Source organism: Pan paniscus, chromosome 1 (assembly GCF_029289425.2).
Source record: "Pan paniscus chromosome 1, NHGRI_mPanPan1-v2.0_pri, whole genome shotgun sequence".
In the NCBI taxonomy this organism is placed as follows: Eukaryota; Metazoa; Chordata; class Mammalia; order Primates; family Hominidae; genus Pan; species Pan paniscus.
Genome location: NC_073249.2, coordinates 160,519,809 through 160,537,494, shown reverse-complemented (window position 1 = coordinate 160,537,494; position 17,686 = coordinate 160,519,809). Strand labels below are relative to the sequence as shown.

General features: G+C 38.8%; 1 protein-coding gene across 3 annotated transcripts in view; it reads left to right on the top strand.

Annotated features, from left to right (window-relative positions):
* Positions 1 to 17,686, top strand: part of PDE4B (phosphodiesterase 4B) — a 582,717-nt gene that overhangs the window by 534,063 nt on the left and 30,968 nt on the right. For all 3 annotated transcript variants that reach the window (XM_003806942.5, XM_003806943.5, XM_003806941.5), the window contains one exon: positions 6,980 to 7,092. In XM_003806942.5, coding sequence (XP_003806990.1) covers positions 6,980 to 7,092 — 113 coding nt within the window. The remainder of the gene's footprint in view (positions 1 to 6,979; positions 7,093 to 17,686) is intronic.

Below are 17,686 nucleotides of genomic sequence, written 5' to 3'. Positions count from 1 at the left end.
AAGGCCACTGACCTGGTATGTCAGTTAGAATTTTGTGAAAAAACGATCCATCAGGTCAGCTCTATATTTTAGAAGTAGAAACCAACAATCTCTAACTTAAGGCAAATGTCAAGAATGCATTTTTCTGAAGTCCTACAGTAGGAAGGACGCTTTAGGATTTCATGGCCAACCTTACACATGCTTCCTTTCCCAGGGCCAAATCAAAACTCTGTCAATGACTCAGCTGTCAAATACATGTCAATATATCATCAGGAAAGTGACCCAGGACCAGAGAAGTGGTGGGAAGGAGGGGAGAAGTTCCTGACACGTGCCAGATGCTGTACCAAAGGCTTGGCGTATACTGATTCACTTAATTCTCACACCTAGTTTAAACTATCCTCCTGTTTTACAGGTGAGGAAATGGAAGCACAGTGGGCTACTTTTCTTGTCTAAGGGCACATTGCTATTAAATGGCACAGTTATGATTTATAAACAGCTGGGGCAGACTCTACTGTGTTCCACTGAATTTTGAGTTAGTAGGGCATCCTGGTCTATGTCACATTAAAACCAACATTTGTCGTTGTTTTTTAGCTATGTGAGATTTACTCAAACTCTGTTGATACCCATTGTTATAGCTAAACAAAAGGAAAGGAAATGTTTTTTAGATATTCTGCTCTTGTTTTTTTAAACTGGGCTTCCCCTAGATGGGACTATCTGTTGAAAGCCTACATGGACAACCAGAAAGACAGCAAAGTGCACAAATCACAAGTTTAGAAATCAGTGAGTTCTTATAAAGTGAACATACCTATGTAACCAGTTCCCAGACCAAGAAATAGATCATTGCCAACCCTATAGAAAGCCCTTCAAGTCCCTCCTGGTCACTAAGCCCACAAGGTAGCCAATATCTTGACTTCTATTACTATAGATTAGTTTTTGCCTCTTTGGAACTTTATGGAATTTGACCCATACTATTTTTTCATATACATTTTAATATTTGGTTTCCTTTGTTCCACATTTATGTTTATGATATTCATTCCTGGTGCTGCATGTGGCAATTGGTCCAATTGTTTTAGCCACTAGAATAACTTTGCAAATAGTTACCACCTTCTCTAATAGAAAGGGAGTCCAATTATGTGAGGCCCATAAAGGTTATGTACAGCTCTTTTCTGTGTGCTTTCTGTGGATAGAAAGTGTGGGTGACTTGACAGATAAGTTTCTGATATATAGGGATATGTTAGAATATCATTTAGATATAATTTGTAGGAAATTTATATTTGGGTAATATTGTGATGCTTTCAATTGCTGATCATGTGTAATTGGGGGCAGAGCATTTTTTCCTCTCAGCCTCAGTTTTCTCAACTGTATTACAAGCCATGAGACTTAAGGTTTCAAAGTTAAATGATGCCAGATACATAAAGGGCCCCTGTGCCTACTTTTCCAAGAGATCAGTGTAGTCATAAGATTACACTTCCCTGCACGGATTGCAGGGCCAGCTTTTAGGGCACCTGAGGTCTTTCACCAGTGGGGCCACTGATTTCATAACTGCTAAAATGTGTCCCCATGTTTTCTAACTATGAGCAACTAGCTATTTGTGGCCAGGCAGAGGTTTCTAATTACCCTTTCCTGTCACTCTTCTCTGGATCTCTCCCTCTTCCCAACAGGACTCTGCTAACTCACACACCCATTTCTACTAGACTTGCATTTAAAAAGCTGGGGAAGTTGGTCTATGAACCTAAGTATTAGATTAACTGAAAAATCATTGAAACAGAAAAAAAATGAAAAGATCATTGACTGAAAATAAGAATGTTGCTCAGCAGTTTGTACCATGTGATCCTATTTATGTTATATACATATGTATGTTTACACAGACACACAAACACATACATGACATGCACAAAGGAGTCAACAATGGTGATCTCTGCTAAAAATGTGAGATTTTTTATCATTTGAATTTTTGACTTCTCTGCAATTTTCTATTTTTCTAAATGTGCCTATATCCCATCTGTAACAATAAATGAGATATTTGCAAAATATATTTAATACTAAAAGGTTTACAGTCCATTTTTGTGTTTATTCTCTGATTCTACCTTTCCCATGAGAATAGGATATTTTTCTTATCCTCATTTTAGAGATAAATAAATTTAGTCTTCGAGAACATAGGTAATTTACCCAAAGTAACCCACTGAAGCAAGATGCAGGACAAGAACCATACCAGGTCTTCTGAGTAAATATTGCACAGCTTCCCTGTGCATTAGGTAGATCAGAAAAGGGAAGTGGAGACTTCAGAAATGACAACATTTAGGAAAGCAGTTATGCAATTTTAAATGGAAGAGATCCGAGGGTAAGATGCAACTTTAATGCAGCATTTTCAGGAATAGGTGCATCTTTCAGTGCTAAACTGAATCCTCTATTTCATAGACCAAGATATGGTCTTGCTAGGAATCTGGAGGGAACTATTTGCTCTAATAATTTAACCTCTGATTTCTTAGTTTATGCCTTAAGATAAATAAGATAATCATCCTACTTCCGTATCTATCACACAAAGATGTTGCAAAGATTAATGAATAGTGTGCTGGGAGCTCCTTTGAGAAAAGAGCTATTTGAATGCCATATATCATTAGCAGATTAATATTATAATTATTTACTAAATTTCTCTTCCTGTTTCTCAGAGTCAAATGCAATACCCAGCAAACTTATAGAAGGAAGAAAATCTTTCTGTGCCACTCTTGTTGGAGTGAAAGAGGGAAAGAAGAGAGCAAGAGAAGGGAGGTTGGTTCTCCCTACTTCTTCCCTCTGGAAGTTTTTGAAAGCGAAGTTCAACTGCATGACCATACATGGTCCCATGACCTACTCTTACTGCCTCTGAGATTTGCTTCTGTGGTGTTAAACATTGTTTCTTTTCAGGGCCATCTTATGTAAGACAGGAAGAGACCCAGTTTCATGGGCATGTAACCTGTTGAGTTGCACAGGGCCCTATGCTCAGAAGGGCTCCATATTTGCCATCTTAAAACTTGTAATAATACTATCTTTGAACTTGTGTTTTATAAATGATGTCTGATGGGACAATGGAGTATGTGCCAGTGGCTTGGAGCCTTGGCTCATGCACTTCCTCACTTCCGGTCACCTGCCTGTCTCCCTGGACAAGATCCTAACCATCCTCTCCTCTGCTCGCTGGTGCCCTAGGAATCGTCCAGCTTCCTTTTTCCCACCTGCACTTGTGACCATTGCTGCCCTCCATCCCCAATCAGGGTATAGGCACAGGGAGGGTCTGAGTTAGCCACATGTGCTTTGTAGCCTCAGATGGGACATGTTAGCAGCTGTCTTTGCCCTGGGCTGGCATGGCTGTGGTAGACAGAGGCCAGGTCTTGATGGGGATGAGCCTCTTGTCCACCCCTGTTTCAGGTACCCAGCATGTCCCTGCTAAGAGGTTGCAGTACCCTTAGCAGTATGCTAAGATCCAAGGGGTTGTCTGCTGTGGATAGGGGCTTGGGGACCATGAGAAGGGAGAAATACCTAATTCGACTTCCCCAGCTCTTGTGCCTGGTGGGGACACAGCTCGTCAGTCTGGCAGCTATCAGGAAGGAGTAGCCAGCTGCTGGTGAGCTATGTGTGTGCCCTTAGTCATAAGAGGCAGGGCCTTCAGGTTGCTGTGAGGGTCTGCACTCACCTCAAGGTATCCCAGTGCCTGAAATAATACAATATTTAAACACACCAAACCATTAATTGTGACAAGTGTACCATAATAATGTAAGACATTAACAATGGGGAAATTAGGATGTGGGATATGTGGGAAGCCCCTGTGTTATCTTTGCAATTTTTCCATCAGTCTGAAAGTATTTTAAAATAAAAAGTATATGAAGAAAAAACCACCATGACAAGTTGAAAGAGAGAATGCAGAAGAAAGGAAAAAACTTTATATTTTAGTATCTTTTATAGCAATTTTACTGCTTTTTCAACAAGGGGCCCTGCACTTTCATTTTGTACTAGGCCTTTCAAATTATGCAGCTGATTCTTACTGTAAAATCCCTTATTGAATGTGCAATTCAGCTATCTCTCTTTCTTTTCTTCCTCACACTCTTTTCTACCCTTCAATGCCAGGCCTTAGGATTTCTCCAATTGCCATTAGTAATTCTCCTATGCATCTATCACCTACTAAGAACTGGCTACCATCCTAGGCACTTCATATACTTTATCTTATTTAATCCCTTTATAACTTTATGAGATAAATATTTTATCCTTCTTCTACAGATGTATGAAATTGAGGTCTAGGACCACACAGTAAGTGGTAGAAGAGAAAGTCAATATTCATGATTCTCACTCCAAATCTGGTGCTTTTTTTCACAGTGCTACAGATGGACCATTCAGCCTTCAGGTGCCCAGGTATTTGTAGGATGCTTAGGCAATTTGGTTTCCATTCCTCCAATTATTTACTGAGTATCTCCTAGGTGCTAAAACTACAAAGTTATATCAGGGAGGCCAGTCCTGCGCTGCTCTGGTCATTTTCTTTGATTGCATTCATAGGTAGCAGGTGTTTGATATCCCCCTATTTAGTACACTCTAACCTCTGTGCCCGTGGCTTAGTTACCATGATAGGAAGACTATAAAGTGGACACAAAGTCTTGACTGTGAATTAAGAATTTGGAAAGTGATACTCTAGCCTAACTAACATTGCTTCAAAATGTATTAATTTTTGCTTAAACATTTTGATGGCTGATCTGAAGAAGAGAGGACAATGGAGCAAGGTCTCTTCATATCCATTACCTGTTCACCCACATCTCACGTTGTACCAACTCTAGAAGTACCTGAGTGCTTGTTCCATGCAGTAGACAATGAATGAGCTCACTGGTGTATCTTTGAAGAGTCCTTCTCTTTTTTAGTACTTCTGCGGGTATAATTACTGTATGTATTTCCTTGGTCAAGCTTGAATAGAAATCAGATCCCTTTTTTCCTCTGCATGAAGGAGAAATGTGATGTATCATCTTGCAGTCGTTTTGCATATCAGTGGATTCAAAAGGCTAGGAGCAAGCTACTTTCTCCCCACCGTCCTGGTGAATGTCCGATATTAGTTACAGAGAACCACAGGTTGTGATGTGGAAGACCTGAAGGTAGTAAATCCCCAGCAGCTGGGAAGTGGTTGGACTTCTTCCTTTATTAGAGGCAGGGAATGAGAATGGGAGGGTTCTGTCTCTTCAGAAAAGGCTTCCTTGGAAGAAGTGCTCTTCTGGAAGCAAACAGAGGAGGCAAGGGATTGTTTCGGACACACTAGAGAGTAAGTCAGAGAATCTTCGTGTTGAGGCAGCATTGCAAAATTGAAGAGGAAGAAAGGAAGGAAGGTATGTGTAAGTCTGGCTTGAAATGAGTTTTATTAAAAACACCTCAATTCTTGTCTGCACATTTTTGAAGAGTGTGAAAAAAAATGGAGGAAGTTACCTCCAGTGGTTTTGTGGCTTTTTAAGCATGACATACAGGATATTGAATTTAACCCCTGTTTATCTTGAAGTGTATGAATATTTCGGGGATAAACAAAGCAACTATTCTTTGAAATATGCGTCTGTGGCCAGGTGATTCCAGTTACTTGGAATCACAGTTCTGTTGATTCTCTTTTCTGCTTCAAGTATTTGCACACCACAGACATAAGATTATTCATATAATAATTTTTAAAAACCATGTGGTCTTGCTAGAATTTCTGTATAAATGTATAAAAATGTCTTTTAAATATGGCAGGAATGTTATATTAGAACTCCATATGAGATTTTACATTTTATTAGTGCCTATTGTGTGTTTGTATTTCAGAAATCTTGGTAGAGTTTATAAATGCTATTTCTCTCAAAAACAGTCGTGTATATAGGAGAGTCCAAGTGCTTTTTACAACTCTCTGTAGCTTCATTAATTCATCTAGCATTTATAAAATTATTTCAGTGCTTATTAAGATAGATTTCTTAAGCCAGTAACCTGAAGTATTTGTTTAGATTCACAAACTTTTGGATATAAAATGACATGTTAAGGATATGTAAAAAGAATTTTAATTATCTAGCAAAAAAAAGTGATTTTCACAACAATATTTTTTGTGTGAAATACCAACAATATTTCCAGAAAGTCTAGAGTCTTAGGGCAACAAATCGGAGCCCCCAGCTTTAATCAAAATAAAAATCTGCGGAGTGTTCACATCTGGCTCCACCTGAAAGTCCGGTTCAGAATTTCCCTGTGATCCTGGCACTTGCAGAAGGGAAGTTTTAGCTTTGTTTAGTATAACAAGAGCTGCAGGACTCCCAGGCCAATAAACGTGTTCACGTAAAACTCCAGACAGCTTCTTTTAGACTGGAGTCTTATCAGGGAGACCTCATTTTCCCTCTAATTAAAGGAAAGATTTAAGGGAGAGAAAGGAATAGCCTATGCCTCTTACTTGTGCGGGTCAGTGTTCGCTGAATTAGAAGTTATTCCAACATGAACACAATCCTCAGGATGAATGACTGCCTAGACTTTGAACGTAATGGTCAACCAGTTTTCACCCGAATTTTGACTGTTTCATTTAGAAGAAAAGCAAAATGAGAAAAAGCTTTCCTCATTTCTCCTTGAGATGGCAAAGCACTCAGAAATGACATCACATACCCTAAAGAACCCTGGGATGACTAAGGCAGAGAGAGTCTGAGAAAACTCTTTGCTGCTTCTGCCTTTAGTTTTAGGACACATTTATGCAGATGAGCTTATAAGAGACCGTTCCCTCCGCCTTCTTCCTCAGAGGAAGTTTCTTGGTAGATCACTGACACCTCATCCAGGCGGCGGGTGGGGGGGAAACTTGGCACCAGCCATCCCAGGCAGAGCACCACTGTGATTTGTTCTCCTGGTGGAGAGAGCTGGAAGGAAGGAGCCAGCGTGCAAATAATGAAGGAGCACGGGGGCACCTTCAGTAGCACCGGAATCAGCGGTGGTAGCGGTGACTCTGCTATGGACAGCCTGCAGCCGCTCCAGCCTAACTACATGCCTGTGTGTTTGTTTACAGAAGAATCTTATCAAAAATTAGCAATGGAAACGCTGGAGGAATTAGACTGGTGTTTAGACCAGCTAGAGACCATACAGACCTACCGGTCTGTCAGTGAGATGGCTTCTAACAAGGTAAGAGATGATCTTTTTATTCATTAAAGTGTGATCATGCAGGGAGCTCCAGCTCCCCTCACCCCTGTCTGCAGCAGAGTGCACCAGGGAATGCTACCAACTCTAAGAATATGTTTGTTGCTTTGTCTAGAAGATTCTCTTCCAAAGTGTCACACTCTACTTGTGTCTTGATGCTATAGCAAAAGTTTAAAATCCTCAGTACGCTTCAATTTCCAGAAACAAAACTTCTCTCTTACTGATGCAGTTTGGAATAGGTTTAAGGTGAGAGATGTCTGTCTGTAAAGCTTCCAAATCAATATAAAATTGAAAGCACTTTAAAATTTTTTGACAATTATCAGGAAGCTAAAATCTGAGTTAGTCTTGTTGCATTGCAATCAGGTGTCACATATTTATTTTTAAACAAGAAAGTAGTTTAACCTTCATATATCAATGGGAAAGAATGGTCTGTGTTGAAGTTTGATAAATTCCCTCTAAAAAGAAGGATATCCTGGGATTTTCTAAGATTTCTTTTGCGATGCTGGCATGAACTAAGATAAAAAAGAAACAATATGCTTTGTCTCCAAAACCAGAGGTTTTCTTTAAGTTTGCTGATTTTCATAGTGAAATCATTTGAAATTGCTTCATGCATACTGCCCCCAAAATGGTTTTATTTACAATCCCCAGACAAAGCTTAATGTTGAAGAGCCTTAATTATCTATCATTATATCATTTGTTTAATTAACACCTGGACTTAGAATGCTAATTTATGTAGTGAGAGTTGTTGCTTTTTGTTTGTATTTTTACCTTGGAGAATATTATATTAAATACATATCGCTATAAAGTTATACAAAGTTATATATGTGTGTGTACACACACACACACATACACTTTGTTAAAAAGCCTTACACCATACCCTCATAGGTGCACATTTCAGAGTCCCAGTCATTCTAGCCTGAAGTATCATCTTGTTGTCTACGTTTCTGGGGCTGAGAAGATACTTTGCTCCACACCTGCCAGCATGCCCTTTCCAGCCCTGAGGTGCACCAGTGAGTGTGTGTCCCTTCTCCAGCTCTCCTGGGGTAAAAGTACCACCTTTGGATCAAGGCTTGCTGGCTGCTGCTCAGAGGATCTGCGCAGAGGAAGCAGCGTGTCCTCAGGAGATCCTGAAGGAGGGGAGGGGGGACTCTTCCTACTTGGAACTCTTTGTTTATTGGTTAATGAAAGGGCAAAAATAAGTCCCTTTCTAAAATTTTAGTTTAGAGTTTAAGTTGGAAGGGAAAAAAAAGAAAAGAACACATTTGAGGATTAACTATTTATTGACTTTTCTCTGAAGTTCTCAACTGAAGGTTAAACTCAGGGATTTTCCAGGCTGGGGTAAAACTCAACCAACTGCTTCCCCATGAGGAGGGCTTTGCTGTGTAACTTCTCCAAATCACACTGGGACTCCATGTAGAAGGACTTTCACAAGGCTTGAGCCTACTTTGGAGCATTAGCAGACACTCTGTTCCCTGTATTTTGTGGTAATTGACGGCTATGCAAGATGTAGATCCAACATTTATGGGGTAGTTTTTCAACAGCTTTCACCATAGAGAACATGGCAAACTTCAATAGTCACCAAAATATACAAACTAGAGTCACCAAGATAAAGCAGGCAATTAACTCCAAGAAGAGAAAAAGAGTACCCCCTGAGAAACTACAAATTGCCATTAATTTTCATTTTGAGTGTCAATATGCTGTAGTATTCTAATCCCATTCATGCCTAGAGTGCTGGAATTAGACATTGACTGTCTTGCAAATTTATTAAAAATAATCTTATTCAGCATAGTAGTTAGTAAGGCTCTGAGACCAGGCACTCTGTAGACACGGGTGAGGATTCCAATCCCTCAGGCTTCCGCTCCTCCTTTATGGTGTTGTGTGCAGGAAGCAATGAAAGTTGAATAGAGCTAACCCTAACAAAAGGGCTAACCTTCAATGCTGACACAGTTAGCTTAAGTAAAAAGCATGCAGCCTCAGTCATTTTCTAGATCTACAGTGGAAAGGTTGTCAGGGAAAGCAATTATTTAGTGCATGAATGATGCCCAACTGACAGCTAAGATTAATTTTTAAAAATATCTCTTTTTACTTTACTACCTTTAAAAAATTATTGATTATTCAGATAATTGTCTCAGGTTAAGCTTGAGCATAACATGCACCATGACACATATGATATAAGGCAATGAGGCCAGAGAGTGGTGGCTCACGCCTGTAATCCCAGCACTTTGGGAAGTCGAGGCAGCACTTTGGGATTGCTTGAGCCCAGGAGTTCGAGATAATGCAATGCAAACATTTTTGTGGCCACCAGAAAGAAATTGATCTACACCAGTTCTTTGGGAACTGAATTATCCATGGCAAAAAAAAACTATATTCCATATTCAGTTTTCAATGTTGCTGAAATTATCTGAGATTTCCATCCAAGTTGACATCTTAAAACTTCATCATGATCATCACTCCCATTACTATGTAGTCTTATTTGGCCATATTTTGCTTACCCTTATCAACTAAGGAGCCAGTGTAAATCTCTGAGTTGCAGATCTGGAAGTGATGTGAAGAAATGTTATAGAGGGAGTGTACTTATCAGTGGTATCCACTACATTTTTGCAAAAACTCTGTGTTCCTAGTTCTGTTTCAGCTACGTGGCCACTAAGTTTTGTTTGCAATGTCTGATCTTAAGAACAGTGATAGGTGAAATCGTGTTATGCTGAGGGGTATTTGGGAATTACATAAGTGCAGTCTACATGCAACTGGTAGAGAGTTAACTGTGTTTGGTGGAGGAAAAGCAAGCATCTTTCATCTTTACTTCATCTAGGTAGGGTTGTGCTTTTTTAGTTTGTTTGTTTTCCTTAATCCTTTAAATTTTGAAGAAAACTGAGTGATTCAAATCTCCTAAAAGACTTTCTCAAATGTACTTCATAGCCTAGAGAGTTAGATAAGAAACATCGTCCTCTGTTTGGCCCAAATTTCTCTGATCCCTTAATGCTGGCCACAGTCCAGATGGAATTCCAGAATTTTAGAGAACGGTGCTGCCAGGTAGGTTAGTCTTGTAAATTATTTTCCTCCAAGAATTACTAGAAGACGGAATAAGTTCAGCAGAAGTTTTACAAGGCAATGGTATTGTTATTTAAGATGAAAAGGATGGCTAGTGAACCTCCTGCCAGCTGCCCAAATTCGATTAGACATGTTAGAGCTAGCCGTTTTGCTTAACAACAGATTGCCTTCTTAGAATTGTTCATTAATTTTGTGTTTCAATTTTCATCACCTCCTGAATTAGAAGAATTGTCTTACACTTCAGCAAAATGCATCAGAGCATGAGTTCCTCCGTGGCAAAACAGTCAGATGTTTTGAAAACAGGATGCTTTGGCTCTCCATTATAAAAAGAGGAACGGAAAGAGAAACAGTATAGAAAGGAAGAAAGCAAATAGCCTCAGCAGGGTCCCCAGCCCAACAACGGCATAAACAGTGACCTATCTTCCTGACCTTCACTGTGGCTCAGTTCCTGACCTCGTGTCACCAAAGCCAACCAACGTCATTAGAGGAGGATAGGAGGAATGGCGCAGCTGCTGTGAGGGTGACTACAATTTCCTGTCTCCTTCCTGACAGACGCAGTCAGTAAAGTACAGGGTTGCAACAACAGTGGCTGAGGAAGGACCAACCCAGAACAATCCCAGGGAGGCGTAATTGTGACTGGCGGGGAATGGGGAGGTGTTCCTTCCCTCATTGTACTGAGAAACCTAGTCTTTCACCTAGAATTTTCAGGTGAAAAACGTCAAAAGGGTCATTCTTACCCAGAATGCTAAATGTTTTTCAAAAGATGAACATACTGTGGTATTCAGAAAGGAGCTATATTCAAGCACCTAGTCACTGTCTTCACTTCCCCAACAAACGCCCTCCACTGTCCTTTTCGTTCTCCATTGGTTTTGCTCTGGGGCTGTTTTATATGCAGAACAAAGGTTGGGTGCTGCTGGGTGAAAACGGATATTCTGTTGTTGAAGAGTGGCCCTGTGTATTAGTACTTTTTTTTAGAATGAAGCATTAGGACCTAGCACTTGAGTAAATGTTTGCTAAGATAGAAATGGAAGATAGATGGTCCTTCTTCTCTTAAGGCATTGTGAAGTTGGCTACAGATAACCATCATGAGGAAGTGAGTCCTCCTGGCTATGCAGGCTTATTTTTCCAGTTCTTCAGGTGCAGCCATACTACAGTACTAAACACGGAGCACAAAGGCAACTAATTGCCAGTGCTCTTGGGTGTGCGGGATAAAGTCACACGATTCTACCAGGCCCCGAGCCAGCTGGGAATTAGGCTGCATGACACTGGATGGTGATCATGACAGGCTGATTGCCCTAATGAGGGGTGAACCATTTTGTATTTAACTGAATAATCAATAACTATGGAAAATGCCAGCTCCTGCAGAACTGACAGGAAATAGATCTTACTGGCCAATGGATTCATCTTAGAACTCTGTAAGAGAGAAGGTAGACAGGCGCTCAGTCCTTGAAAGGAATATTCATGCCACTTTTGCCTAAAATGTAATGATATGATTACAGCAGTGCCGCCCTTAGCATAAGATGCATCGATTTGCTGGGCCCTGTGCTGTAATCAGAGGGCCTTAGCCTGGCCTTCCTTCTGCTGCCCTCCGCCCCAGGAAGTAAGGAGTTGGCCGGGCCAAGGGAGCAGCTTTGCTCCCCTCTCTAAACTACATTTTGCATCTGCTGGACCCCCACATTCTCTGTCCAAATGGCTTTGAACCCACTTCCCGGCCATACAAGCCTCTTCCTGGGATGTGCTGCAGGCATACACACCCTTAGGCCTAAGGAGTTTAACCAAGAGGCAGCAATGAGAGGTGTGAAGAGACTTGTGTAGGAGGAACTTGGGTAAGCAGGCTGCGGTCCAGGGCTCACACCGGCTGCTCACAGGTCCCTGGAGATGGAAGGACATGGGGAAAGAAGAGGGCCAACCCATATCCAAGGAGTTCAAGAATTCTAAATTCAACCTGACCTTCCAGGCTGTTATGGAGGGATATCCATCAAGGTAAAGGAGATAGCTCAATGTATATCTTTGTATATTTAGACTTACAGTGTGTGGCCCCACACATGTTAGAGGTGACCCTGGATTAGAGGGCAGAATAAAATTAAAATCAGTTCTGGTAGCCAGGTGGGCACTCACACATTTTTTTGGTTCAACTTTTCTCTCTTTACTGCTCAGATTTATATAGACTAAATTATGGATGGAGCAAAATAAAGTGAAAAGAGCCTAGGAATAAGCCACGAGTTTGAGTTCTAGCTCTGCCTTTACTTAGGTATAGTAACATAGACAATAAAACTATTTGGAATCTTTCCATATTCTCTTCTACAAAACAAAATAATTGGAAAAGACCCAGCTCTTCAGTTTATTGATTGAATAATATTAGTAAACAACAGAACTACCTTTACAGGTGTATGCAAACATTGTGCTAAGCTCTTTACCTCATTCTGTAATCAATATTCACAGTAACCCTTTGAAATAGGTACTGTTATTATTCCTGCTTTATAGATGAGTAAAGTGAGGCATACAAAGTTGAAATAACTTGCTTAAGGTAAATCATAGAGCCAGGATTCATATCCAGTCCATCTGACTTACCATCAATGATCCCAATGAGGCATATAAAGATAGAAAAAAGTTTAGAGTTATTTAATAATTCTTCTAAGGGGATTTTGGATTGGTTGGTGGGTGATCTTGTTCTTTCAACTGTGGCAAGCATTAGTGAGGCCTGGTTCAAATTTATATTCTGTAGCTACCATACTCAGAGCCTCTAGGATGGCCATTAATTGCCCTAAGCTCAGTCTTCTTGCCTGGGAAGCAGTGTAAGGGGAAAGAGCAATCACAATTATAGAAAATGGTTATAAAGTGCTCATAAAAATGCAAATAATAGTATTAAACTAATCCATTGCCTATTTCAGATCAATTTGCTCACTTCACTATCTGTTTCTTAAAATTCTCCAACATAGCCTAAGATAAGATAGTAAAGGTCTGTTCAAAGCACTGTAGACTAACCCCAAATTCCCTTTTTCCCTGCTTCTCAAAATAAAAAGGGAAATAGAGATAAGCTATTCTTATTTTTTAATTTATATGATCATTCAAATGATTGGGGCAATTTCATTATATGCCACAACCTTTCCAAGGCATGGAACATGACCATAAAACAGAGAATTAATGCTTCAGTAATATGTAAGGGAAATTTTTGGAAGTAACATGTCCACTGTTTTCCTTGGGCATTGTCTTCAAATAGAGATGAAAGAGAAGATTAAGCTATTTATTCTTTGTCATTGTTTCAATTACTCTTTCTATGACAAAATGGAGTTGTATTAGTGAGTATTAGTATTAGTGCAATTCAGTATTCCAAGTTCTAGTCTTCTCAAAACTTAGCAAATCAAAGAGTTTGAAAGTTATTTGGTGCTTTGTAATAAGTTTGATTTGTAATCTGTTTTGCTTTATTCAAATAGTTCTTCATTGGTTTTAACAGAACCATTTCCTTACTCAATGGTAATCCATTTGGCCCAATCTTTCTGCCTAACTCACTAAAGTCCTCAAGTGAGCAAGGCTCTAAAAAACAAACAGAAATGAAGAGGACATTGCCTTTGATTGTTTTATCTCTGGCTACCTGATAAGAGAGCATAATAGTCTCAAAATCTGATAAATAAATCATTTTAAGGGGAGTATCTTTCTCCACATTGGGGAAAAAATAATAGTTATGTTTAGATTGTCAAATGTAAATGTAAATGTAGAACACTAGTCTTCAAAAATAGAATTCAACCCATTAGCAGAATAAATATTTAGTCTCCATTTTTTTAATACTTTTTTCTCATCTTTTAAAAATTGTTTAGTTTTTTTTTGTTTTTTTGTTTTTTTGTTTTTTTTTATAATATGTCCGAGTCTAAAAGGCTCCTAGGTTGTATGCCATTGTTATCTATGAAAGAAAAACCAAGGGCGGTGGTGCTTGCATTTGCAGTATTCTTCCAAAACATTTTTCTTCTGAGTAAAAGTGTGCTCAACAAGTGGAGATAGCTCAGACATCTGGAAGCCAGGACTTACTAAACAAGAAGATGCCAGGGCAAATTTGTGCCACAGTCAATAGGTTTCACACTCTTGAAGGCATGGTGCCAGTTGTCAATGTGCTTTCCTGAGCATCCTTTCCCTCTAGCATTTTTCAGGGACCTACCAGCACCTCTCTGTCTTGCTCACTTGTACGTGATGTTTCCCTCAAGTGGTGCCAAACTGTTTAGTCTCTTGTATATTTCACCGTAACTTCCTTTGTTTGATTGACTTTAAAGTAGCCAAGTGCTTCCACAAAGAAAGGACTGTTAAGTTATTTAGAAACGAAGAAGACAGTAAAACTCCTGTTTCTTTTGTTTCTGTTTTGGGAAGTGCCTGATAATTTTTTCTTCTTATGGAGTAGATTTTAAAGCTATAAATCATGCCATTCTGTTCAACAGTCACTTTTTTCCTTCTGCTAATTACTTACAATTTTAAAATGTATCAATTTTGAAATCTAGAGCCCCCAAAGATTGAAGTTTAGTAAATTTATTAAAATAAAATGTATCTTCATGTCTCAGTAACTTTCATCTTCTAATTTTTTTAGCTACTCAAAATAATTATAATTTTTTAATTAACTATTAAATACTTTACATGGCTGCCATCCCCTCACTCTTTGCTAACAGCATAGTGCATAATGTTTTAACTTTAAGCAATTATAAAAATGAAATTTGAATACACATACTGGGAAGTAAAAATGACTAAGCCAATTTTTAAATTTTAGATTTAGGACAAGAGGTGTTGGCATTTGATATCCAAGAAGATAGATTTTAAGTAGTTGTTTAGAAAGAAAATAGTAAAAAGAAAAAGTATCAGTAAATAAAAATAGATTTCAACTCAATTATATAGGCTATGCTAAAGCCAATCAGACAGGGCACAGTGAAGTATTAATTTATCAACTATCTAATGTCTTTGGTCACTATTGATGATGAAATTTGATAAATCAAACCAAAAAAGATCTAAACATTTTCTTTCTAGTTATAGTTTTACATGATTACATTAGACAAAGTCCTAGAACTTTAAGCCTAGAAGAGAGCCTTAAGTATTATTATCTATTTCTATTTGAAGTCATTTTATAGATGAGAAAATGAGGTGGCTTTTGCCACTAATAACAAGTGAGGATTAAAGTACCTAATGTACTCCAAATAACTTTGTAAAATATAGAGCACATTCTAAATGAAAAGTAATTTTATTATGGCATGACTTCTCCAAAGTCTTAAGGTGTATTAGTGGGATTCAGGTATTAAAGTATAGGTCTGATCATAAATCTGGCTTACTGTTCATCTTCAGCAAAAGGCTAGATATGTTTGAGAAAGACATGGGACATTCTCTCTTTTGTTTACATTGACTTTTAGACTTCTCATTCTTCATTTACGTTTCTTGAGTAAAAGGTATACATAAGTGTCTTAATAATTTCAAGTAAAGAGAACTAATTTAGTATGCCTGAAAATTTAGTGATCAAAACATAGCAAGAACTAGTTGGAGTGAGTTACTTTAAATGCCCCTGGTTTTAATTTCAGAATTTTAAAAAAAGCCTTAAATTTTTGAGGCTTTTGATTGTTGTTTGCTTTCTCACTCATTCCAATGTCAAAGTTTAGGTAGTAAAAATACCCTGTGGTTAGTGTAACTGCCCTTAACTTCTTTCTATTTCTTTCTTTCCTCTCTCTGAAACTGAAGATGATAAATTGGAAAGTTTTACCACTTGGATTGTTAAGCCTTGGGTTCTCTCTGCCACTTTGTAGAGCTGTTAGCATGGAAAGTTGAACGTGAGATGGTGATTCCAGTTTGACCCTCTCCCTACACCCTAGAATGTTTCTGCACAATGAAGCAGATTATGTAAAGCTCTCACAGCTCAAAGATAATTTCTAGACTCTTGAGTCATATTACCAAGATCCTAGTGGAGTTAGGTACAATGGTGTTGGCAGCTGCCTTGTAAATAGTTTAAATCAAATAAGTCTAATTCACAGCATATAGAGACACATTTTTATGTATTTAGCCAACTTAAAATCAGTCTTAGTATGTGTAGACCCCTAAGTTAAGCTGATACTGCAAGTATTTTGCCATAAAATTTGGATAAATAATAAACTATTAATGTAATTATTTAAATGTGGGGAAAAATCAAGGGAAAATGACTCGAGGAATTGAGCATCTTGGGATAATATTTATTAAGGGAAATTATTCCAGAAGATCCTTGACAGTCTAACGTTAGCTCTTTTTTCTCCGTAATTTCTAATCATTATTTACATTTCAAAGTAGAACAAAGTAAAAGAAAATTCCTTAGTATATAATGTAAGAAATTAAAAGAAAATTTCAAATTCTTAAGTGAGTAAGAAAGCTTAGTGTTTTGGTTATTGGAATAAGATACAGAAAACCTGAATTAAAAAGCTAAAAAGAGACCGGGCGCAGTGGCTCATGCCTGTAATCCCACACTTTGGGAAGCCAAGGTGGGCGGATTACTTGATGTCAGGAGTTTGAGACCAGCCTGGCCAACATGATGAAATCCTGTCTCTAATTAAAAAAAAAAAAAAAAAAAAAAAAGAGAAAAAAAATTAGCTGGGCGTGGTGGCACACACTGTAATCCCAGCTACTAGAGAGGCTGAGGCAGGAGAATCACTTGAAACCGGGAGGTAGAGGGCAGTGAGCTAAGATCACATCCACTGAACTCCAGCCTGGGCAACAAGAGTGAAACTCCATCTCAAAAAAAAAAAACAAAACAAAGCTAAAATGAGGCCGGGCCAGTGGCTCACGCCTGTAATCCCAAAACTCTGGGAGCCCTAAGAGGGCGAATCACTTGAGGCCAGGAGTTCAAGATCAGCCTGGCCAACACGGAGAAACCCTGTCTCTACTAAAAATACAAAAAAATTAGCCGGGTGCAGTGGTGCATGCCTGTAGTTCCAGCTACTGGGGTGGCTGAGGCATGAGAATCGCTTGAGCCCTGGAGGCAGAGGTTGTAGTGCACCAAGATCGCACTACTGCACTACTCCAGCCTGGGTGCTGGGTGCTGGGTGATGGGAGTGAAACCCTGTCAAAAAAAAAAAAAAAAAAAACTAAAATGGAGATTTTATTGAGGGAAAATCCATTTACAGGCTAGGAGAATCATTTGTGTATAAAAAGGAAAGGCACAGATTTTTTTTAAAAAAGAGAGACTAAAATTTTTAGTAGCTCCTCTTGATTAAAACAGTGGACTTCCAACTTCCTCTCTACCCTCAATGTCAGAAAATCTATGGAAAATATGGCTTAAGAATATTATCATCACTTGAGAATAAAGAAACAGAGGGATTTACCCTCCATCTTCATATTCCATTGACTAGAAAACTTCCCCTTGGCTCAAACATGTCATCAGATCAGACCCTGTGCTATGATTCTGCTCCTAGGACGCCAAACTGTGGGGCTTTTTTTGAAACCCTCCCTTAGCTATTCTAACTTCCATAACATTTTCAAAGGCCATCCTCTTACCTATCTTATCAATTAATACCATAGCTAACATTTTAGTTATCTGGGATTTTAT